Source organism: Dendropsophus ebraccatus, chromosome 11, assembly GCF_027789765.1.
Source record: "Dendropsophus ebraccatus isolate aDenEbr1 chromosome 11, aDenEbr1.pat, whole genome shotgun sequence".
Taxonomy (NCBI): domain Eukaryota; kingdom Metazoa; phylum Chordata; class Amphibia; order Anura; family Hylidae; genus Dendropsophus; species Dendropsophus ebraccatus.
The window spans coordinates 61,682,458-61,707,973 of NC_091464.1; the positions used below are offsets into that span (position 1 = coordinate 61,682,458).

The following is a 25,516-nucleotide window of genomic DNA, read 5'->3' on the forward strand; positions in this document are numbered from 1 at the left end:
CCGAAGATTCACCTATTGCACCTCAGTTATATATATATGCAGCTCAGGGGAAGAAAAAGTTTTTTTTCTTTGTTTTGAAGTCACCCCGAAATTACATAAAGACTTTATGCATGCCTGGGTTATCCATTTAGGGTATGTTCACACATGTATTTCATGCTATGGATTTGACTTTCCAGATTTCAGCTATTTACATTGCTTTTAATGCACAGCAGATTAAGTATGAGTGAACGCACATCTAAATGTAGGTGTCTTCCCAGACAAGGCTAGAGACACTTAGTCTATGCCCTCCTCACTTTTGCTCTATGTACTTACAAGTCATTTATAGTAGCCCTCACAAACGGATTCATCATTTTACGTGTAAAATGTAGTTTTCCATGGTAAGTTATGTGGCATTTTTTCTTTTTCAAATAAACCCTGACCAAAGACAGATGTGCACCAGGTCTGCAGATAAGAACAATGAGTCTGACACCGAAGCAATGTATAGGTCTATTAACAGGCTGGAAGATAGAGAGAGGGAGAAGACATTGCCTGTACTTCATCTTGCTCATCACGGTTCTCGGTGGAGTTACTGCACTCAGATCTTCACTGCAGAAAAATGTATCTTGATGGGAAAACCACTGAGCTGAGAGAAGCAACTTAGGGGGGAAACCCAAACTTAGCAACATATTGTAAGAGACAGACCTGAAATCTAATCTCCAGAAGATTAAAAGATGATCCACTGGGTAAAGGTGAAGTGCCCCTGTGTGTGTGAACTGTGATGTAGTATGCCAGGTATCCATCCTGCACTGTGAGAACACTGTGAGAGGCTGCACACACTCGTAAGAGTCACAATTCCTTACTTTGCTGCAGCTGTGCTGGTGCTCGGACTGTCATCTTCCATAGCAATGACAGGGGGAGCCTCAGTTTTAAGACGCTTTGACTCTGGGGGTTTACAGTTTGGGTCTTGAACAGGTGAGTTTTCTGAAAGGAAAAAAGTATTGTATATTTAGAAGGAGCAAAGTTTTTTTTAACAAGTAAAAAGGGGGGGGGGAAACATTTGTTAAGTGATCATGAAAAAAAAAAATCAACTGCATGTGGCAAGAGACATGGACATTACTTTATGGGGGGAACCTTGCTAAACATCAACCTTGGAGTTTGTACAAACCCAAGTGTGCAGCAATTGATTACAGATGGATGAAGAAGTTGGATGCAGCCCAAGGGAGTCTGGGAAAACATGTCTACAACCTATGGCAGTATACATGTTTTCCAGGCAGCCGTAGGGCTGCATCCAACTTCTTCTGCATCCAACACACTCTGGAGCGGACTGAATAGTTTGCAATATCTATTATTAGATGTACTTACCATTACTTTTGGGCTCCTTTCTGGTAGGTTTGGGGGATGCTTGATTGGTCTGCTCTGTGCTTGGTGAATTTGTCTTCACAGGAATCAGACTGATTCTCCTAAAGGAGTAAAAGATTTAGATTACTGAATGCATCCAGATCAGCTGATAATGCTTTGGCTTTAAAGGGAACCTGTCACCCCCCGTGCCGGGGTGACAGGCTCCCGACCCCCGTTAGAGCCCCATATACTTACCTAATCCCGCCGGGTCCCGCTTCTGGAGGTGGTCGGGTGACGGAGATCTCAGCCGCTGCAGCCCGGCGCGCGCGCTGAGAGATGAGTCCAACGCTCATAGAGAATGACGGAGCGCTGGACTCTCCTGTCATTCTCTATGGGTGTTGGACTCATCTCTCAGCGCGCGCGCCGGGCTGCAGCGGCTGAGATCTCCGTCACCCGACCACCTCCAGAAGCAGGACCCGGCGGGATTAGGTAAGTATATGGGGCTCTAACGGGGGTCGGGAGCCTGTCACCCCGGCACGGGGGGTGACAGGTTCCCTTTAAGGATAACTCCAGTGAAAAGCTTTTCCCCAGTAACTGAAACACATTACAAAGTTATATAACTTCGTAATATTCTTCAATCACCTATCTGCCCCCTTCCCTATCTTTTCCCCCCTTAACACCCCACCAGGAAGTGAAGTAAACTCATTCTTACCCAATGACTGTCGGCCCCAGGCTGCTCTGTGGCAGCCTTTTTGTGACAATAACATCATGAAGAGGAAAACTGGTCTAAGCCCTGTTAGGGTGGTATTACACGGAACGATAATCGGCCGAATTGGCCCGATTCGGCCGATTATCGCTCCGTGTAATAAATGCAACGATCAGCCGATGACAACGATCATTGGCTAATCGTTGATAAAGTTTAGAACCTATTTTCGTCGGGCGCCGACCACGCACCGCTGCGTGTAATAGCGGTGCGTGGCCGGCGACTAACGATATACATTACCCATCTACGTTCCAGGGCTGCTCCTGCCGTCCGCTTCTCCCTGCGTCCCGCGCGCGCTCTAGCGTCACAGAGGCCTGTCAGCTGGTAGGCCGCTCAGCCAATCACAGGCCGCGGCGGTCCCGGCCTGTGATTGGCTGAGCGGCCTACCAGCTGACAGGCTGCTGTGACGCTAGAGAGCGCGCGGGACCCCCGGGAGAAGCGGACGTAGGAGCAGCCCTGGAACGTGGATGGGTAATGTATGCCAGTTTAGCAAGGGCTGCAAGGACATCGGTAACGATGTCCTTGCAGCTCTTGTCAAACGATTATCGGGCCGTGTAATAGGCCCAGTAAACGAGCAACGATCTAGCAGATCGCTGCTCGTTTACAGGTATTATCGGGCCCTGCTCGGCCCGTGTAATACCACCCTTAGGCCGGCCTCTCTTTGTTAGATGACTCTGATTGGCTAAACAAGCTGTAAGCCATCTAACAGTTTTACAGAGTTAGCTACACATCACAGGAGACAAAGTGCATCATGGGAAAGCCCAAACCAGGAAACAAAGATAGAATGAACACACCAACTGGAGCTTCAATTCAGTTTTTTTTTTAAATCAGGGTGGGAGTTGTCCCTTAAGGCCCTATTAGACAAAGCAATAATCTCCAAAATCAGGCTGATTCTGTAGATTACCTATCCATGTAATAAAATTAGCTGAGAAGCCAATATTTAGCTGAATGTCGACAAATCATCAGCGCCGACCACACACTTCTATGTGTAATAGCGATGTGCAGCCAAAGGCCGATGAATGTGTAAAAATAAACTTTATAAAATTAATACAGTGGTGCCTTGGATTACTAGCATAATCCGTTTCAAACCAAAAATTTCCCATAAAAGAAATCATTAAAATTCAGACAACTGGTTCCACGCCCCCAAAAAATATTATTTATAATTTGGAACATGAAACAAACATTTAGAATCAGCTGAATATGTGATATTATAAGTTACTGTACAGTAAAGCAAGCAGCGTGTGGAGTAAGAGGATTTTTTTGTACTCACCGTAAAATCCTTTTCTTGTGGCTTCATTGGGGGACACAGCACCAGTGGGTATAGGCTACTGCCACTAGGAGGCGACACTAGACAGAAGAAGGAGTGACTCCGCCTGGCAGCCTATACCCCTCCTACAGACACCAGGCTAACTCAGTTTAGTCACAAGCAGTAGAAAGTAGTAACGAAAACAGGCAAAAAAAAAAAAAAAAACCAGGCTGGTCCCGGGAACGAAAACCCCAAGAACAGAACAAGCCCCGGGAGCACAACCTCAAACAGGGTGGGAGCTGTATCCCCCAATGAAGCCACAAGAAAAGGATTTTACGGTGAGTACAAAAAAATCCTCTTTTCTTGTGCCTGTTATTGGGGGACACAGCACCAGTGGGACGTACAAAAGCAGTCCCAGAGGGTGGGGAAAGAAGATTACAATCCCCATGCGGCCTGCCTAACGCACGGCGGCCTGCAGAACCTTGCGGCCCAGACTGGCGTCAGAGGAAGCCAGGATAGGGACCTGATAAAACTTTGAAAAAGTGTGAACTGAAGACCAGGTGGCGGCCTTGCAGACCTCGGACACTGAGGCCTGATGGCGAACCGCCCAAGAGGCCCCCACAGCTCGAGTAGAATGAGCGGTGACCCGAAAAGGAGGAGCCCTGTCACGAACGCGGTAGGCCTCTGCGATGGCTGCCCTGATCCAACGCCCAATGGTGGTCTTGGAAGCCGCCAGCCCCTTGCGGGGACCCGACGGGACCACGAACAAGGAATCCGAGCGGCGGAAGGGAGCAGTGACTGCCAAGTAGATCCGTATGGCCCGGACAAGGTCCAAACAATGCAGGGACCGTTCCCTAGGATGGGAGGGCGCAGGGCAAAAAGAGGGGAGAATGATGTCCTCATTAAGGTGGAATGCAGACACGACCTTCGGCAGGAAGGAAGGAAGAGGACGAAGCACCACCTTGTCCTTGTGAAGGACCAGATAAGGGGAGCGACAAGAGAGCGCTGCCAGTTCAGACACCCTACGGATGGAGGTAATCGCCACCAGGAAGGCGACTTTCCAAGAAAGGAAACAGACAGACACCTCCCGAAGAGGCTCAAAGGGAGGACCTTGTAGAACCTCGAGGACTAAATTAAGGTCCCAGGGCTCTAAAGGCTGACGAAAAGGAGGGGCCAAATGGACCACCCCCTGAAGAAAGGTCTTCACCTGGGGGCGGAAAGCGAGAGCCCGCTGAAAAAGAACAGACAGGGCGGAAATCTGCGAACGCAAAGTGGAATGACTGAGGCCTTTATCCAGCCCGGACTGTAAAAAGGAAAGAATCTTGGGCGTGGAACACACCAAGGGGTGAAAATTATTCTGTTCGCACCAAGAAAAGAAGGACTTCCACACGCGATGGTAGACCCGAGCTGACTGAGGCTTACGGGCCTTAAGCATGGTTTGGATGACTGGTTCCGAGAACCCACGAAACCTCAATACCGCGGCTTCAACAGCCACGCCGTCAAACTCAGCTGAGGTAAATTGGGGTGGAATATTGGCCCTTGTGAAAGGAGGTCGGCCCGCAGGGGAAGGCGCCAGGGGGCGTCGGCCAGGAGGTGCACTACGTCGGCGTACCAGGACCGGCGCGGCCAGTCTGGAGCGACAAGAATGGCGGGAACGCCGAGTGCCTTGATGCGCTTCAGGACTCGTGGGAGAATGGGCAGAGGAGGAAAGGCGTAAACCAGGGGGAACTGCTCCCATGGGGTCACCAAGGCGTCGACCGCGAACGCGCAAGGATCCCGGGCCCGAGTCACATAGATGGGGAGTTTGTGGTTCAGCCTGGAGGCGAAGAGATCCACATCTGGGGATCCCCACCGCCGGCAGATTTGAAGAAACACCTCGGGATGTAGAGCCCATTCGCCCTGATCCAGTCTTTCGCGGCTGAGGTAGTCCGCCGCCCAATTGTCCACCCCGGGAATGTGGACTGCCGAGAGAGCTGGAACAACCCGCTCCGCCCAACGGAGAATGCGAGCGGCCTCGGTCATGACAGAGCGGCTCCTGGTGCCGCCTTGACGGTTCAGATAAGCAACGGCGGTGACGTTGTCGGTCTGAACACGGACCGGATAACCCCTCAGGCGATCGGTCCACTGAGACAGGGCGAGAAAGATGGATCATGACCTGGGACAGCTTAGAGAGGTCACCAATCGCCTGGGACAGGGACCTAGCCCACTCAGGGGAGGCTACATCTGAACCTGCAGGGGAGGTCTCCTGGGAGGTGGCACTAGGGTTAAGGCATAGCAGACAGAGGGGGCCAGGCTGACCGCAGGGGAACTTTTTATTGCAGCGAGCACACGCAAAGTGTGTCGCCACAGCCGCAGGAGCGAGCTGCCTAGGGGGCTCGTCCCGGGGACCAGACATGGTAGCTAGGGCTGGTAGCCTGGGGAGTGGAGGAGGGGAATATCACCCACTGGGTGAGCCTACCCGACCCTGGAGCTGCTGCCGCACTGGATGCTGGAGCTGCACTGGATGCTGGAGCACGCTGGAACTGCACTGGAAGCTGGAGCTGCACTGGATGCAGGGACTGCACTGTATGCTGTGGATTCTGAGCTGCTGCTGCTGTGCACAGGGAGCTGGCAGGCAGAGAGAACAGCAGGAGGCCACAAGCTGCTGCAGAGACGAGAGGAGGAAGGGAGGGGGCACAGGAAGGAGCAGGTGGGGGCTACAGGAGTAGCCAATAAGAGGCAAGCCAGCGGCGGGAAGGGCCGAAAACGGGCGGGCGCTCCGCCCCCGTGACGTCACTCGCGTGCGCCGATGCGGCCTAGCTCCGGCAGAAGCCGGGGGCTAAATTTATGGGCAGGCCGGCGGCAGCGAGACGGCGGCGTGGAGCGCTGAAAAACGCGGCCGCCGGCAGAAGGGAATGGAGAAGAGCCCGGCAAACCACCCGGTCGCCCCTATGGAGCTGCTGCCTGCGGGCAGGAGCTCCAGAGACTCCCTCCACCCCCTCTCCCTGAAGAAAGAGGCCCGCACAGACCATCCTGCTCAGGGCCTCTGAGGGGGAAGGCAGGGAGGGAGAGAGGCAGAAAGGAGAGAGAGACAGGGGGGAGAGATATTTAGGTGCCCTGGTAGGATGACCCCCCCCCCCCCCAGATTCCAAGGAAGGGTAAGGACAGGAATACTCACCTGTCCGGCGTCTTCAGGTGCGCGCAGGGTCACCCCTTCGGTCACCTCGCACCTTAGTGGGGGACCGGTATCCTGCCGCAGGGAGCGGGCGTTGGGGGACGGGTGACCGGCGCAGGGAAAAGAAACTTTCCATGCACCCTCAGGGGGAACTGCGTCTGATGTGGCAGCCCACGCCGACGGTCCCCCTGATAACCTAAAAGAAAAAGAAATAAAAAATGGAGGTGCATGGCACCTGTGTCTACCTCTACGGACACTAGACTAAAAACTGAGTTAGCCTGGTGTCTGTAGGAGGGGTATAGGCTGCCAGGCGGAGTCACTCCTTCTTCTGTCTAGTGTCGCCTCCTAGTGGCAGTAGCCTATACCCACTGGTGCTGTGTCCCCCAATGACAGGCACAAGAAATAATGTATAGTAAGTGCATAAACCTGAAAAACAGCAGCAGTTTTGTAGATACAGGATGGAACTGCAGATCCCCATAATGCAGTAGTGTAGTACAACAGGCTAGAATAGAAAAAGAGGGCTATGTGGTCACATGACCACAATGGAAAAGGGGTGTGTGTTCAGCATGGACCAATCAGAAAGTGAGAATCGCACAGCTGTGCAGGGAAGTAGTGACAGAAACATCTCTATACAGCAGTGTGAATGGCTGCATGTAAGTGCAGGCACATTATAGCAGCAGTGTGTATAGCTAAGTAAGTGCAGGCACATTATAGCAGGAATGGAGAGGATGGGAAACACAAAGAGTGACAGAGACTGCAGGGGGCATGAAGGAATGAGCAGAGCAGATGTGGGCACATACATGCATTGCTCTCTGTCTGGGGAGAAAGGGGTTACAGCTATGAAGAGATTACCCCCCACAGTCCTGTCCCCTGATGTGAGCCCCCAGCCTGAAGTGGATCTCGCCAATTCCCCCTTCCACCCAGTACAGGGAGCTCTTAAACCAAAGCAATGCTCTTAAACAAAGTTATAATTTAAAAAAACTGAGATTCATGCAAAACGCTCTCAATCCAAGTAACTGTTAAACAGAGGTACCACTTGTTCATACCGGACCGCGATTCCCAGTGTTCGTCTAGCTTCTGTCCGCTCCCTGCAGCCGCTGGTGGAACTTCTAAACTGGTCTCTGAATTGACAGGCCATTCAGCCAATCATTGACAGCAGCACTGTCCTGTCTCAGCCAGTGATTGGATGGTGTGCCTGTCACTTCAAAGACCAGTTCAGAAGTTCCAGTGGCTGCTGTGAGGAGCGCGCAAAAGTGAGGAGAACACCGGAGATCGTGGACAGGTATGCATAAAGTTTTTTATTTTACACTTAAGGCAAGGGCTGCATGGACATCACTAACTATATATATCACTCACACACACACACAGTACTTGCTGCATGATTATTATGCCATAAAGTAGGCTCAGTAAGCGAGCCCTGAACTAGCAGGCACTCGCTTGTCCAGAATATGGCCCTTACTGAAAATAACATTTAAAAAAAAAAAAAAAAAAAAAAAAGCAAGGTTGCCTGTCCATGTTATGATTAGTTTGTGCCTCAGGCATGGCCTAGTAGGTAAGAAAAAAAAAAACAAAAAAACAACCCCCTGGCTGCCACTGCCGATCACCTTTGCAAAGTGCGTGGCCTGGGCTGCTGGAGAAAGAGAGAGATCACTGCTGATCCAAGCACCTACTGAACAACTGATCTCTCTGCAATTAAAGGGGTTATCCAGCGCTACAAAAACATGGCTACTTTTCCCCCCTCTCGTCTCCAGTTCAGGTGTGGTTTGCAGTTAAGCTCCATTTACTTCAATGGAACAGAGTCCCAAACCCCACCCAATCTGGAGACAAGAGAGGGGGAAAAGTGGCCATGTTTTTGTAGCACTGGATACTCATCAGCCACTGAGCGTGAATTTCCTGTCTATGTGGAATCAGCAAGAAGGGGACTGCACTGGGCCCTAGGAAGTTGGCAGAAGCAGGATAGGCTGCCGCAAACAAGCACCTATCTGGCTGATCAGGATTGGTTTGATGCCCCCCATTAGGCTGTGTAGAAGAGTCCTTACTCTATGGGTATGCTACCTATGGACTTTAATGGATCCGCAGCAAATTTTTAATAGTGGAAGATTTGCGGCTGACCCATTTAGTAAATGCAGTGTTGGCAAAATTCACTGCAGATATTTTACAGTGGATTACATATGTGTCCACATACCCTAATAGTATGTTCACACATTGTGCATTTGCTGCAGATCTGCTTAAGAAAATCTGTGTGTGAATGTACCCTATAAAACAGTCTTTCTATAAACATCTGCAGTGTTTGCTAGTTTAGTTTAACTTGGCTTATACTGCTGGGGATCTTCTTAAGGAAATGCCTACACAAACCAATAAATAGCACTAACCTGGGGCTGGGTGTACTAGGTTTAATGGGTTTGCTCCACGCTTCGAGGGTGTTCAGAGTAATTCTCCTGGGCTGTGCAGCTTTGTTTTGTGCATTCTTCCTGTCCTCAGAGGTGGGGGTCGCAGGGATCACTGTTATTCCTACAGGTGTTGTTGGCGGATTGCTTGTGGCAGGCTGTTTGCTGTGCATAGGAGTAGATGGATTAGACTGTTCCTGCAGCCGAGCAGAAGGGGTTAGCTCTCCTGCTCGTAAAATTGGGGACGATACCCTCCTCCCTTGAGATCTCCTGATCTTCTTTTCTGCGGCAGAAGGAGTACTTAACACTAAAGCAGGTTTCTCTTTAAGAGGAACGCCAAGTTCACCTTCATCAAAAGTCACAAACGAGCAGTATCCATCGGTGGAGGAGATCGACAGGAATGAGCCATCATTAGACCTAATGGCAAAAAAAGAAACTAAATATACAGAATAAAGACTAGTTTATAATAGTATTAACTACACAGTCCCCCCAGCTTAGAGGCAAGAAGTCTCACAGCGCTGTCAGGTGCTTTAGGGTCCTTCTAGACACACAGATTTCTTGGCCATGGGCGGCCACAAACAAGCATCAATCAGCGAGATCAGCGCTCGTTTGCGGTGTCTTTACATTGGAAATCTAGTGGCCTGAAGACACACTGGCTGGACAAGAGAGCCGGAGAATAGGATGCAGGTAAGTATGTACTTTTGTGTGATATGGAAAATGACTGCACAAATATATGTATATCCGTGCTGTCAGTTCACCTTTATCTCCATTGGCCTCACATTCCGTTTACATAGGAAGATGTTTGGCCGATGACGATAAATTGTAAGGCCTGCTCTGAGCAGACAATCAGATGAGGATCAGGTGTTCGCTGATCACTGTCACTTTTACATGGGACGATCAGTCTGAAGGAGTGTTTCTTGCAATGTTCCTGACCAATAATCAGCCCATGTTAAATACCCTTTTACTCCTTTCTTAAAGGGCCAGAGCTTTATTTTTAAATGTGAAAAGAAAGCTTTTACATTTCAGTCTTTTAATATATTCAGGCAAAAGAACACTGTAGAGACACCATCACATGTCTCGACGTCAGTGAACTAGCCAGACCTTCCTCCAGGAAGGAACAACCAAGCCAAGGAATTTCTCCAGTCAAGGAAACCACCCAAGGGGGCAATGTTTCAGAATACACTGACGTTGAGACACGTGATGGTGTCTCTGTGGTGTTTTGGTTGATCTCCCTGAGGTCAACCAGCGTCCTTTAATATATTCATGACATTTCCCAAGAGGTGATAAATTAATTTAGAAACAGTAAAACATTTCTGAAGAAAGCTATATGCATGTTCTATATAAAACAGCGCGATCTTACCAGGATATGTCGCTCAGGGTGTGATAGTGCACATTGGAAACATAACCAAAGGGAAAAAGTTGCTGTGTGTCATAGAAAAGCACCGCGTCTTCTGAGGCAACTGCAAAAACCATACGATATGGCACAGAGAGGAGACCTTGCTGCTGGGGGGCCTCTCCATCAGATTCTGGAAAGAAAAAAGCGACAAGAGCGTTAAATCACACATGATAACAAAGAACAAGTCGTGTATTTGGTCCCTATTTGGATAAATTATAGATAAATGGGTCCCCACTTATTGGACTACAGACATGAAGAAAAACAAACAGTAATAAGTGGTAGACTGACACTACAGCCTCAAGTGTAAAAAAAAAAGGTATTTATTCAGTGTAAACAACTATATACAGTGAAAAGAATGTGAAAAACGCATCCATGTAGACTAGGTAATTACAGAGGAGGGTTAGATAGGGCGTTGTCAAAGATACAGGTATCTATTACACCCTCCCTAAGGCTATGAGCAGCTAAGATATAGCATCCCCATAATAACATGCTTCATTTTACCATAGAATGTGAATGTAAAAATTATTATTTTCAAAGATTGGACTCCGGTTGCCATAGTAACAGATTTGCCATTCCCCCATTGCTGATTGAAGGTCTAAAAGGACGGCCGACTGTGAATCTACTTTCTAATTGAAGCTACTACTATTGATTATGGCATTTAGGGGGTTAAACAACCAGCATTAGTGTGATCATAATGTCTGCCATTAACAGTGGGTGTTGTCAACTGCTGATAGCAGCCAGCAATTGCCATGAACGTGGCTCCTGAACCCGCTACATAGTCCCCCACCAGGCCGCCAATTTATATATACAATCAGGCAGTCTTGAAGCGGTTTATTCCCTCATATACATTCCAAAAAAGTTAGCCAAATTTGATTATATTAGGGGCTGAACTACTGTCTAGCATGTACTGGGGGTCTCCTGACTCTTCCCAGACAAGGTACTGGAGCACTAGGGCATCCTCTCGGATGTTTGTTAATAGGACTAAATTGTCGAGGTCTATGTGAATTGCACCCACTTTGGCAAACATTTCAATGGCACATCTACTTATCAAGCACAGCACAGAAATGTGAAGATTAGGAAACATCACCTTTGACTGGTCTTAACTCAAAAAAGACAGGACAACATCGAACAGCAAGTGTGGCCTTTCCAGGGCAAGGAAGATGCGCTACGGGCCTAGGAAAAAAATTACAGTGAGATGTGCTACGGGCCTAGGAGAAAACATTACTGTAGTTAAAACATAAATAAAGACCAGTGATTTACAAGTCCCAAGACTTTGATCGTTATAGGTAAAATGTCTAACACTTACATTGCTTTTGGTTTTCTTCTTATACCAACGTCTACATGACTTCTGATAAAGCATTAGCTGTTTTTACAGTGCGAATGTTGTTGGCCTTAGTCCTTATACTGTTTGGCCATTGCTAGATAAATATGTAATAATCCTTGATAAATTGTTTATCTGTGTATATAGCCCCAGAGCTCTACAGAGCTCTTACCTCTTTAAATTCTTCCTGGAGAAGACGTATGTGGTGTTAACAAGGGCGTCTCCTATCTCTACAAATCCGGCTGAAAAAAGGGAAACAGAATGTTTAGAAAATGTATCATGCATTGGGAGTGCATAACAGACAGTCACACAAACAGGAATACTCCAAAGTAATAAACCTGGAGTGAGGAGGAGGGAGCCATCTGGTGTAAATGAAAGTCTCCTAAAGAAAGATTTCATACTGTCATCGTGATACATCCGGTAAGTCTTAGCCTGCAAGTAAGAGGGACAGAAAAGTCTGACAAAGTCCAAGCCTAAAACGTAGACTCAAAAGGTTCCGATTTATTATGTCATTAACAGTACGATTTGACATTATCATTTTTCACTTCATTCCTTCATGACAAAATTGCAAGGCACCAACGCTCTGATAAGACAAGGAATATGAAGCTGTACCTCTCCCTCGGGGGTTGAGCTGGAAGACATCATCTTGCTGACATTGAAGGCAACTCTCTTGGTTTCAGTTCTGTAGACTCTTAAAACTCTGCAAAAAGCACAAATCTATTTGTAAACTTTAGGAATGTTCCAAAATGTTCCCTTTATTAAATCATAAAAAACCAAAAAGTACTAAAAACACTATCTGCCATCTATAAAGATGTGCTATACTTCATGTCAAATATGAAAGAGTTGCCATAAAGGTTCTTAACAGGTTTCCCAAATGTTACATATCCCTATTTCTACATACATGTATGTCCATTGGAAATGATTGCAACTCCAGCATGCTCAAGTTTGCCTGAACCCATAAGTCTAAGGGTGGTATTACACGGGCAAATGGGGGCCCGATAATACCTCTAAACTGGGCCTATTACACAGGCCGATAATCATTTAAAAGGGGCTGCAGGGACATTGTTACCGATGTCCTTGCAGCCTTTGTTTAAACTGTATACATACCTCTCCAGGTTGCAGGGCTCCTCTTCCTCTGTGCTTCTCCCCGGGTCCAGCACGCTCCAGCTGCACAGCGGCTTGTCTCAGCTGACAGGCCACTCAGCCAATCACTGGCCGCGGCGGTCCCGGCCTGTGATTGGCCGAGCGGCCTGTCAGCTGAGACAAGCCGCTGTGAAGCCGGAGCAGGACCCGGTGAGAAACTCAGAGGAAGAGGAGCCCTGCGACCTGGATAGGTCTGTATTACTCTTTGCATATCGTCAGCCGCGCATCGCTATCATACGTAGCGGTGCGGGGTCAGCGCACGACGTTTATAGGTCAGAACCTATATCAACGATCAGCCGATGACAACGATCATCTGCTGATCGTTGTCTTTATTACACGGAACGATAATCGTCCGGATAGGGCCGATACGGTCAATCATAGTTCCGTGTAATAGTACCCTTAGTATCTGTTTACTGGTGACAAAAGTAATAGGATGCAGCCCTAAGGCTGCCTGGAAAACATGGATACAGCCAAAGGCTGTATCCATGTTTTCCAGGACTCCCTGTGGCTGCATCCAACTTCTTCAGCCACGAGTATTCAAATGTCAGAACTTCCAGGCTTGTATGAACTCGAGCATGTTGGAGTTGAGCTCATCTCCAATGCTTATACAATCTCCAGAATGGAGGAGACAATATTTTAGTCATTATAACAGCAGTCAAGAACTTGAGATACGGCATGTACAACAGCTTATCTCATAACATAGCGCAAGTCTGCAAATTCACAATTAAGGTTATTGTTTTGCATGAAAAAAAATTCTCCATCCTAGCCTCAAAATAGTCGACCCAAAAAACCTATATGGTGTGACATATACAACTCTGTGCACAATAGGACTTACCTGTCACAGCTTAGTGTGGCAATGTACTGTCCGAAAGGATCCCAGGTGACTCCCTGCACATAACTCTTATGCTCATTAAATATACACACCTTCTGACCTAGAGGGAAAAAATAAGGAGATAAGTGCTTATTCTACTTACTTAAACATTCTATACTCCCATTTAATTTACTAGAGTGTATATGACTCATCACAAGTGAAATGACATGTAGTCTCACAATGTATGTTCACCTATACAACTTATGCCCAGATATGAGCTATAGGCTTGAGGTCCCCATACACTTTTTACTACTGTTGGTTGAAACTGCTGTTCAGTGATCAGTATAAAAGTATGTGGCTCTCCTGAGACTTAACCAGTGAAGACAGGGTTTAGCAGGATGGAAAAAATCACTTCCTGGTGCCGTTTGTTCTAGGAGAGATAAGTCACTGCTAGGGCAGTCTGTCTGCAGTTTACCCAACCCCATAGAGAGCGAAGGAACGCTCCATGACTATTGTTCCTGTGTATGGAAACAAGACGATAACTGTTGCCAAAAGTTATTGAAGGAGTATGGCCAAGTATATAGAGCTTTATAAGAACTCAAAACTGTTAGAGATGTCTGAAGGAACTGATTACTGTAGGCCTATGATTCTAATACTGCAGGCCTTTTAACAAATCTAGGACAGATCAAACATTGATAGTGTGTATTAAAACAAATGTTTTTAATAGATGGAAAGGGCATTTGTCAGACAGACTAAAGCTTTTGCTAACTCGTCTGAAACTTGTGTGGACCGAACATTTACAATTCATCAGCATTGCATCACATGATACACTGAATAAAAGCGAATAACTTTCCCACCTTTACCAGCATCCCAAATAATTGCAGAATTATCCACAGATGCTGAAACCATGAAGTTGCTGTCCTGGGTCCAGCTAATGTCATACACATCTTCCAGGTGACCTCTGCAAAGTTAAAGTCACTTTAGATAAGACATCCTCAAAGTAATTTACCAAATCAAAAAACACAAAATGGGCAAAGTGCATTTTTTATCACTCATTTGTTTCCATAGTTAAAAGGGTTGTCCAGGCTAGAAATATCCCCTCTCCTATCCTCAGTTTGGCATGGGTTTTGCAGCTCAGTTCCACTGAAGAGAATGGAGCTGAACTGTAAGGGCTCATTCACGCGATCCGGATGAGGATCGCAGCACGGATCCCCTTAGCCAGAGACCCCACCGCCGCACGACACGCATCCCACCACCCCTAGCCGCAGAGATGACAGGAGAGCATGATGTCCTGTCATCTCATCTACTACTCACCTATTTTCCCCGTGCGGACCGGCTACACACGCTGACCGGAAGTGGCCTGGACTATGGGGCTGAGAGAAGGTAGCGTAGTCCAGGCCACTTCTGGTGAACATGAAGCCAGTCAGCGCGGGGAGTAGGTGAGTAGTAGATGAAATGACAGGAGAGCACATCATGTGGAGTGTTGTGATCCGTGCCACGATCTGCACTAGAACATGTCCTATTTTTACAGCACGGATCACGTGAATGGCCACATTCACTTCAATGGGCCCTAAAATTGTCCGTGCTTGCAGATCCGCGACCCCGGACAATTTCACGAGACACGTGAATGAGGCCTAATGCTACAAATAACCTGGGGGGGGTGTATGCTTTCCAGAGGGAAAGCCAGGAAGGAGGCGGGTACAGCGACACCACATAGGAAAAAAAGCACCTTGGAAACGGATCCACAATGTGGCGTTAAGGCTGGGTAAATATGCCCCCAGATCCGCACCAGGACAGCTAGAAAACCGGGCAGAGGAGATCTCAGGGGACAGGGAACAGGTGGCTGTAGGAGAGGAGGGAGCCGATGGTGCTGCAGGGCACACTGAGGAGGGTGGGGACTTAAGTCAGCACAACACACTTGGCCCTGCAAGCATTACTGAGCCCACCATTAAAGATGTCTATGCCTCTCTTTTCCTCAATACAAATATGGGCTCCTTTACAGAAGACATGTCCCTGATCAGCCAGGACCTGAGGGTAACAAATGAGCCCATTACTACTACTGAAAGCAGAGTTAGTGATATAGAGGACAAAGTGCCTCCAGTTTCCGAAGATCTTGAGAGTGATCCATAATGTCTCTCTGTTTATTACTAAAACTGATGACCTAAAGAATAGATTGCACAGGAACAACCTGAAACTAATAGTTCCTGAGCGTGCAGAGGGGAAAAACGTTGTGGAATTTTTTGAGTCCTGGTTTACTGATAAAATTGCCAAAAAACAGCTCTCCCTAGTATTCGCCATTGATGGGACTCACAGAGTGCCCTTTTGTGAGCCACCACCAGGAGCACACCCAACACTGATTCTGCTCAAAATATTGCACTTCCGGCATAGAGATGCTATACTTTGATCAATGGAGGCAAGTTTTCCATTTTCCCGGACATTTCCACCGAAGTACAAAGACAAGCTCAATTCCTAGACATCAAGAGGAGGCTACACACATTCAATGTGATCTTTTCCATGATATACCCAGCTAAGCTTCGTGTTGTGGCCTTGGGTTCAGTGCATATGTTTGAAACTCCATAAAGTGCAATAGATTGGCTGGAAAATAATGGCTGGAAAATAATGAACAGTGTATTTGGCAAGAGAATAGAGACACTTGACTGGTCTAAGAGGGACGTCTATTCTGAATCACCTTTTCATATACTGAGATGGTAACATATGTGCCTTGTTACACTGTGTAGGTTGCAGACTTCATACTCCGTTTGAGCTATTGTTCATACGGGTTGTTAAAGTATAACAGATGCTTAAGGCAGGATGCCCGAGCGGTATATTTGGTTACTTGGTACATACAGTAGTATTTACTGAATTAGTGCATAGCTCAAAACAGTGCGATCTTGCACTGCAGGTAAACCTTGGGTGCCTCACAGTCTCTGAACAAGAGACAATGTTTATATGGATTTGGTTCTTTTACGTTTGTATGTTATGCCATACACTACCACTAGGTGTCATGTTTAGCACTTACAATGAGAAATACAGTATTGGGCACCCCTGCAATCTTCTACTCATTAGTGAGAATCTCATGGGATGCATTCATTATAGCAATATGTACAAATGTCTTCTAATATACAAACAACAGTGTAGAATGTGAGGGGAGATGCTAATAAGCCGTGTGCCATCTTCAACAGACTGAAAGATTATCAACCCGGCATTGCATGCCTCTCCGAAACTCATTTAGTCAAAGATTCAGTGTGCACAATTGTGCGTGGTTGGAACTTGCAAGCTTATAACTCCGTGTACTCAAGGGGTGTACTATTCAAGGGGAGGATCTATATTAATCCATAAAAACCTGTTTTTCAATTAAAAAATGTTCCACGAGGTTGGCCTGTATGATATGAGGAGACTACATAATCCTATGTATTCTTGCTACTCCAGTTTGCACAGGTCACTTTCCCGTATTGATCTGGCAGGGGGACATCAAGTCATACATATGTGCAAAAAGTGACATATCTACCACAATGTATATCAGACCAATCACCATTGCATGTTGTGATTCAATGGGGAAACAATACACATGGGATAGGGTCTCTGTGGCGATTACACCCTTTCTGGCTCCACTAATTGATGTAGATGGGACAATAGAGATGGCTATACGATAGTTTTTCACACATAATGTAGGCTCCTCCTCGAGGAATATGGTGTGAGTAGCCACGAAAGCTTATGTTAAGGGTCTATACATTAAGAGAATAAGTACCCACAAAAGTAAATCTAGGGCTCTTCTTAAATCTGATGAAGCTGCAATGAAGCAGCGATACGCGTGAGGTATTCCTCTTTCTGCTCCTTTCGTGGGCTTATTGGGCCTGCTGTTTGTAGCAGTGCAGTTTTATTTGTACTATAGGTGCTGCCGTTCCCTTTTTTTGATTTAAGATGTTTTTATCTGCTATATAGCCGGTTGTAATAAAGCTATTCTATTGTACATCTTTGGTGTGTGGTGTACTTTATACCCCATATTTCCCTGTCTTTTCTGTTCATACATATTGTCCAATATCTTTGCTGACGGCCAATGTGAAACTTTTAGCATGTGTGCTTGCAAACTGTCTGTCATCTGTTATAGAGCATCTTAGACACCAAGACCAATCCGACTTTATGCCTAATCGATCAAAATCTCAAAATATTAGATGTCTCTATATGAATATACAGGCACATTGGGATGGACATGCTGCTATTCTCTCTTATGGGCTGTGATGAGGAGAATGGGTGTAGGGGAGGGATTTATGAAGTGGGTTCAGCTGCTTTATACTAGCCCAACAGCCAGAGTATGTGTAAATGGAAGGGTATCCGCTAGTTTTACACTATCCAGAGGGATGAGGCAGGGCTGCCCACTGTCGTCCCTATTATTTGCCACAGCAGTGGAGGCCCTGGCTTCCGTTGTCTGTTCCTCTAAAGAAATTATAGGATTTCCCTGGGAGGAGGGGAGGAAAAAAAAAAAATCTCCTTATACGCGGACAACATGTTGTTGTACATGGATAATTAAGAAAAATCCTTTGGTCACATTATGCCCATAATTACTAATTATGGTTCCAAATCCGGATTGCCTAATAACTGAGACGAATCTATGGTTTTGCCTTTAAATTCCCCATTACCTCTCAGGCTGGGTTCACACTGCGTTTTTGCAATCCGTTTTTTTTCCTCCGTTTTTACATTGACTTCCATTGTAAAAAAAAACGGATCAAAGCGGATCCGTTTTTTTAGCAGACACAAAAGTAGTGTCAGCTACGTTTTTGTGTCCGTCAAAAAAAAAAGGATCCGTTTTGATCCGTTTTTTTTTTACAATGGAAGTCAATGAAAAAACGGATCAAAACAGATGCACACAAATGCATCAGTTTTTTTCAGCCATTTTTTGCAAAAAAAACGGATGAACCAAGAAAACGGATTGCAAAAACGCAGTGTGAACTCAGCCTCATGCACGGTCCTCAGGTCCAGTTTACAAAGTGTGGAGCGATTTATTTACATCACAGTCTCTGAACAGGTAAAGGATAATATTGCTGATAATTTGGAACCATCATTCAAATAAATTTGTAGATAAAAGTGATGTATGGTGCCGGTTATGTACAGTGGGATGGAGCAATCTCCCTAAATTGGTACTCATGCGGTCCCAGATCCTTTCCTATACTTTATTGCTGCGCAACATATAAAGGGATAGGGGCAATTGAAGGGAGTAGGTGTAGTGGGACATATTACCGCATGGTTGACAGGTTATTCTCCACCTCTTGTGGCAACTAATGTAAACTGTATTAAAAGGTCGCCTGTAACCAACACTTATGGTGCGTTTACACAGAGATTTATCGGACAGATTTTTTGAAGCCAAAGCCAGGAATGGATTTGGAAAGAGGAGAAAACTCGATCTTTCCTTTATGACCTGATCCCTGTTTATAGTCTGTTCCTGGCTTTGGCTTCCAAAAAATAGAGTTGAACTTATCTCCTAAACAGTGTATATTAAGTCTATTAGAGGATAAACAGTTGGATGACTATATCACTCTAGGGGTTCAAATAAGGCTATATTAAGCGCAGAAAACAATATGTTATAAACAGAATGTATTCAGATGTTTTCATGCTTCATAAGTAGTATGACTATGGGAGAATAAAGGAAAGGGAGGTGGAGTTTATAGCATGGCAGGTTCTTAGAGTTCCAGTTTTCTCTTCGTTTTTTGGTTGATTTGTTGTTTTTCCATGTGTATTATTCACAGTTCATAAGAAGCATTAAAAGAGGGGAGGGAAAAAAAAAGTCTTGCGCTTCTCTTTATTTCTAAATGTATACTGTTTCTGTATGATGTGCAACGAACTCATCTGCTGCAATGTATGTGTTATGCATTTACCATTGTACAGTGTACAACTGACTTTATTGTGTGTATTGCCAAAGTACTGGTTATTGCACAGCAATTAGAATACAAAGAATCCGATTTTTATATAGCGCCAACAGATTCCGTAGCACTTTACAATTCGGGGGTACGTACATAGACAAAAAATAGACATTACAGATTATGAGGACAGGGATGAGTTTGTCTCTGGACTACCTTAGTTTCTTTGTCCCTGGACTACCCCCTTAGTTCACAAAGCAACTACCTCAGAGATTTAAACACAGTCCAGTTCTCCTTGTTCAGCTCAGGTTCATCTTCTTCGGTGAAAGGAGTGGATTCCAGTTCTTTGCTTTCGCTGAGTTTCCATAATAATATAACAGCATCTGTACCAGAGGAAAGAAAGAATACAGCTGTTACCTTCAGCAACCCACACCATCTGACTAACTCTATACTGAGAGCTGCATAGCATTTATTGGCAATCAGCTTTCCATTCAGTGATTTTTTTTATTTTTTTCTCAAAGTTTTAATAAAATGTACTGACTGTTTCTGCCTCTGTGTGTAGAAGTCTCTTCTAGAACAGGGATGGGGAACCTGCAGGCCTCCAGCTGTTGCAAAAATACAATTCCTATCATGCCTGGAGAAAGTTTTAGCTTTGGCTGTCCAAGCATGATGGCAATTGTAACTTTGCAATAGCTGGATCACAGAAGGTTCTCTGTCTAACAGCAACACATTTGCAGGCAACATTTAGGACAAGTGATGATTTTAGTTATGTGACAAAATATAGAAAGCACTTCACCATCTCCACCCGATGCCAAAACATCCCCATTGGGAGAGAATCGCACAACGTTGACAGCCTTGGTGTGACGGTTGAGACTGGCTAGAAACTCCACCACCGCCTTCCCTTCTTCATTCTTCTCCACCTTCCAGAGCTGAAGAAAGAAATGAAAGTTAGCAGGTCTCTAAAAAATGGGAAAAAGAAAAGCTTGTGTCTGTCATTAGGTGATTTTCCCAATTTCTGGATAAAACATGGACTGGGACCTGTCTCCAGGGGTTGCACAGTACATTAATATTGCAATACAATATCAAATACATTATTACTAGGATATCCTGGTATATGACTCACTTACTGCAGAGCACATGATGCCTATATTGCCATGGTTAAGTATAGCCATATCTATATACACTATAGAGTTGGCCTAGTAGCTGGTCCATAGAGCACAATGGGAGAATACACTGTGTATTATTGTTGAATACACAAAAAAACTATGGGCATAGATTCTGAATCACTGCAAAATTTATTTATCATAATTATGATAACATGATAAAAACTCACTAAAAATATTTAAAAACAACCAGGTACAATACATATATATAATAGACAACAACATAGGATGTATGGGTAATCAAATATTAGGTGCGTCGCAATGGTATGTCATTCCCTAAAACTAAACCGCTGTTCCAGCAATATTATGGCACAAGACAAACCAGAGACCGTCATAAACCTTATCAGCACTCACCCATTCGTCCTATGAGGGTCACAGCTGTCCCTACGTACGTTTCAGAGAGTTCCCAGAAGAAGCCCGGTTGAGGTGAAACGTACGTAGGGACAGCTGTGACCCTCATAGGACGAATGGGTGAGTGCTGATAAGGTTTATGACGGTCTCTGGTTTGTCTTGTGCCATAATATTGCTGGAACAGCGGTTTAGTTTTAGGGAGTGACATACTATTGCGACGCACCTAATATTTGATTACCCATACATCCTATGTTGTTGTCTATTATATTTATGTATTGTACCTGGTTGTTTTTAAATATTTTTAGTGAGTTTTTATATATTGTTTTTATCATGTTATCATCATAATTATGATAAATAAATTTTGCAGTGATTCAGAATCTATACCCATAGTTTTTTTTGTGTATTCATCTTAATGGTGGGTTTTTCTGTTAATTGAGTAGAGTAACACCCATGGCTACAACTTATTAGTGGGCTATACTGAGAGTAAGGGTGGTATTACACGGGCCGAGCAGGGCCCGATAATACCTGTAAACGAGCAGCGATCTGCTAGATCGTTGCTCGTTTACTGGACCTATTACACGGCCCGATAATCGTTTGACAATAGCTGCAAGGACATCGTTACCGATGTCCTTGCAGCCCTTGCTAAACTGGCATACATTACCCATCCACGTTCCAGGGCTGCTCCTGCGTCAGCTTCTCCCGGGGGTCCCGCGCGCTCTCTAGCGTCACAGCAGCCTGTCAGCTGGTAGGCCGCTCAGCCAATCACAGGCCGGGACCGCCGCGGCCTGTGATTGGCTGAGCGGCCTATCAGCTGACAGGCCTCTGTGACGCTAGAGCGCGCGCGGGACGCAGGGAGAAGCGGACGGCAGGAGCAGCCCTGGAACGTGGATGGGTAATGTATATCGTTAGTCGCCGGCCACGCACCGCTATTACACGCAGCGGTGCGCGGTCGGCGCCCGACGAAAATAGGTTCTAACCTATATCAACGATCAGCCGATGATCGTTGCATTTATTACACGGAGCGATAATCGCCCGAATCGGGCCAATTCGGCCGATTATCGTTCCGTGTAATACCACCCTAAGGGTGATTGAGTTCCTCTACGGTGAACCTTTTTGTATATACTGTGTATTATTGTGTACGGTGGAGACTATGATGTCAGTGCACTTTACCTGATGAACTTACCCGCACTGCAGTGTCTACCCCAGCGGAGGCCAACCTGTTCACTTTGCTGTTGCCATGCTGAAAATCCACACTGTAAACCGGCTCGCGGTTGTGCCAAGAGATTTCACATGTGATGACTTTCATTCTAGAGAGAGAACGGGCAAATTACCAAAGTGGACATAGAGGTAACACAATCATATGGGGTCAGCAGTATTGAAGAGCCACCACAGGGGGGCAGTATAAGGACCTGCTGTTTATATTATATTAAAAACCTTTCAGAACAGCAATTTCTGTGGTTCCTTAGCTGTAGTGAAACTACAACTCCCAGCATGCTCCAACAGCATGAGATTTCTCTCTATTAAACCCACATGAATAAAGCTTGGGTCACCACAAAATGCTAGAAGTGTTGAGTGACTGGTGGAGGGGTCTCACTAATTGGGGGGCACTGAGTGATGGTGGAGGGGTCTCACTGATTGTTGGGGGGCACTGAGAGATAACTGAGGGGCCTCACTGATTGGTGGGGGGGGGCACTGAGTGATAACTGAGGGGCCTCACTGATTGGTGGGGGGGGGGCACTGAGTGATAACGGAGGGGCCTCACTGATTGTTGGGAAGCACTGAGTGATAACAGAGGGGTCTCACTGATTAGTGGGGGGCACTGAGTGATAACGGAGGGGTCTCACTGATTAGTGGGGGGCACTGAGTGATAACGGAGGGGTCTCACTGATTGGTGGGGGGCACTGAGTGATGGTGGGGGGCCTCACTGATTGGTGGGCGGCACTGAGTGATAACGGAGGGGTCTCACTGATTAGTGGGGGGCACTGAGTGATAACGGAGGGGTCTCACTGATTGGTGGGGGGCACTGAGTGATGGTGGGGGGCCTCACTGATTGGTGGGCGGCACTGAGTGATAACGGAGGGGTCTCACTGATTGGTGAGGGGCCTCACTGATTGGTGGGCGGCACTGAGTGATAACGGAGGGGTCTCACTGATTAGTGGGGGGCACTGAGTGATAACGGAGGGGTCTCACTGATTGGTGGGGGGCACTGAGTGATGGCAGAGGGGTCTCACTGATTGGTGGGGGGCACTGAGTGATGGCAGAAGGGTCTCACTGATTGGTGAGGGGCCTCACTGATTGGTGGGGGGCACTGAGTGATAACGGAGGGGTCTCACTGATTGGTGGGGGGCACTGAGTGATAACGGAGGGGTCTCACTGATTGGTGGGGGGCACTGAGTGATGGCAGAGGGGTCTCACTGATTGGTGGGGGGCACTGAGTGATGGCAGAGGGGTCTCACTGATTGGTGGGGGGGGCACTGAGTGATGGCAGAGGGGTCTCACTGATTGGTGGGGGGCACTGAGTGATGGCAGAGGGGTCTCACTGATTGGTGGGGGGCACTGAGTGATGGCAGAGGGGTCTCACTGATTGGTGGGGGGCACTGAGTGATGGCAGAGGGGTCTCACTGATTGGTGGGGGGGGCACTGAGTGATGGCAGAGGGGTCTCACTGATTGGTGGGGGGCACTGAGTGATGGCAGAGGGGCACTGAGTGATGGTGGAGGGGACATAAAGCTCCTCTCACATCGCGGACACCGGTCAGTGCCCCCCCCCCCCCATGACATGTGATTATCCTTATGTCCCTACAGCTCAGCCCCCAGATTAGAGATGATTATAGGGTTCTATCTGCAATACTACATCACACTCAGCTCAGACACAGCCATGTTTCCCTGTATAACACGTTGTATACACAGACACAGCCATGTTTCCCTGTATAACACGTTGTATACACAGACACAGCCATGTTCCCCTGTATAACACACATTGTATACACAGACACAGCCATGTTCCTCTGTATAACACGTTGTATACACAGACACAGCCATGTTCCCTTGAATAACACACGTTACAAACACAGACATGTCCCTGCCGCAATCTACCTCTCACATAACACAAGCCGCTCCCTTCTAGTGTGCACACAGCTCTACAATACCGGGATATCAGGAAGCTGGGTGTCACAGGGTCCCCGGGAGCGACACTTACCTCAGGACTCTGCCGGCTCCACACAGGATTTCACTAAAACTTTCCCGCCCGCGCCACTTAGACTCGCGGCTACCACAGCGCCATCTGCTGGTGGGAAATGGGTAGTGCAGTCTCCCAAACCTGTGGGAACCGCAACATATCACAACTACAACTCCTATCAGATCCCAGAGTGGAGCTTCAACTGATATATTGTATCTGTCCTGAGTGTGATGATGTGGGGAGAATAGACTGCCCCCTGCTGGTGTGATGATACCAGGAGGATACACTGCCCCCTGCTGGTGTGATGATGTCAGGAGGATACACTGCCCCCTGCTGGTGTGATGATGTCAGGAGGATACACTGCCCCTGCTGTTGCTGCTGTTATGATGATGTGGGGAGGACACATTGCACCCTGCTGGTATGTTTATGTGGGTAGGACACACTACCCCCTGCTGGTATGGTGATGTGGGGAGGACACATTGCACCCTGCTGGTATGGTGATGTGGGGGGGACACACTGCCCCCTGCTGGTATGGTGATGTGGGGAGGACACACTGCCCCCTGCTGGTGTGATAATGTAGAGGAAACACTGCCCCCTACTGGTGTAATGATGTAGGAGCCATGACATAGGGCAGTGGTCACCCCTAGTAGTGATACACAGGACACCAACCACTCAGTGATATGTACAGGACATCCTGCAGCCACATGTGTTGTTTCTCATAGCTTCCAGCCCCTACTTCTAAATGCTGGGGGCAGGGGTGAGCTGCTGGAGACACCCAGATACTGGACTGACCCACCAGTACCATACAACCTGCAGTCATACATACACAGCAATCACAACTACTTAAAATCATGTTTGCAGGACAAAAGTGCCCGTAGACGTCAATGGGTCCATGAAAAATACGTCTGGCGTATGGATTACCATGCGTATGCGGTCCATATTTGCAGGATGTATATGAGGCCTAACTCAGCTTGGTACATGCAGTAGTTCTTTTCATTGCTGGACTTCTCTCTGCAAATCCTGGAGCACCGACCTAGTGGCCAACTCAAATACTACACCACTGTCACTTGCTTAGGTGAAGTATCTCATTGAGGAGAGTGTCATAAAGACTATGGCAACAACAAGCTTCTCACTAACCAGACAGCACCCTGCTCTGTACTGACCAGGGGCAATAGCCCTCTCTAAGGATAGGTGGTCTCTTCTGGCTTGAGATACTGACTTAAAGGGAAAGCTACTTTCAAAAAGTGGCATGAGACAGGAAAAAGAAGAATAGCTGCAGCATTACTAAAATAAGTAAGGGGGAGAATAGGTTTATCGAGACAAGGCGGTCGCTGACTATTTAAATAGTTACTTTTGTTCAGTGTTTTCAGAAGGCGGCCTTCACAATCACAGGATGGTTGGACACAGTATTGCCTCCAGCTATATGGGTTCAGCTC

General features: G+C 46.8%; 1 protein-coding gene across 3 annotated transcripts; it reads right to left on the bottom strand.

The window, feature by feature from the left end:
• Window positions 1-24,214, bottom strand: CHAF1B (chromatin assembly factor 1 subunit B). Of its 3 annotated transcripts, none has more exons than XM_069944420.1 (14): window positions 24,102-24,214; window positions 22,088-22,211; window positions 20,187-20,319; window positions 19,656-19,773; window positions 14,396-14,499; window positions 13,563-13,659; window positions 12,197-12,284; window positions 11,923-12,016; window positions 11,757-11,826; window positions 11,351-11,436; window positions 10,228-10,393; window positions 8,853-9,284; window positions 1,342-1,439; window positions 1-960 (listed from the first exon to the last, which is right to left on the bottom strand). In XM_069944420.1, the coding sequence occupies exons 2-14, from the start codon at window positions 22,208-22,210 to the stop codon at window positions 836-838; spliced, it is 1,734 nt and encodes a 577-aa protein (XP_069800521.1). In that variant the 5' UTR covers window position 22,211; window positions 24,102-24,214; the 3' UTR covers window positions 1-835. The 3 variants fall into 3 exon arrangements, with proteins under 3 accessions (XP_069800521.1, XP_069800524.1, XP_069800523.1); XM_069944423.1 differs by lacking the exon at window positions 24,102-24,214 and adding an exon at window positions 24,052-24,072; XM_069944422.1 differs by lacking the exon at window positions 24,102-24,214 and adding an exon at window positions 23,999-24,072.
• Window positions 24,215-25,516: the final 1,302 nt, after the last annotated feature.

Coding starts and splice junctions, on each gene's coding strand:
- CHAF1B (XM_069944420.1), bottom strand. CDS start 22,210: ATGAAAGTCATCACATGTGAAATCTCTTGGCACAACCGCGAGCCGGTT. Junction 14,500..19,655: donor ACTGTGTTTAAATCTCTGAG/GTAGTTGCTTTG, acceptor TTAACTTTGCAG/AGGTCACCTGGAAGATGTGT. Junction 11,827..11,922: donor CTCCCTCCTCCTCACTCCAG/GTTTATTACTTT, acceptor CCCTTTTTTCAG/CCGGATTTGTAGAGATAGGA.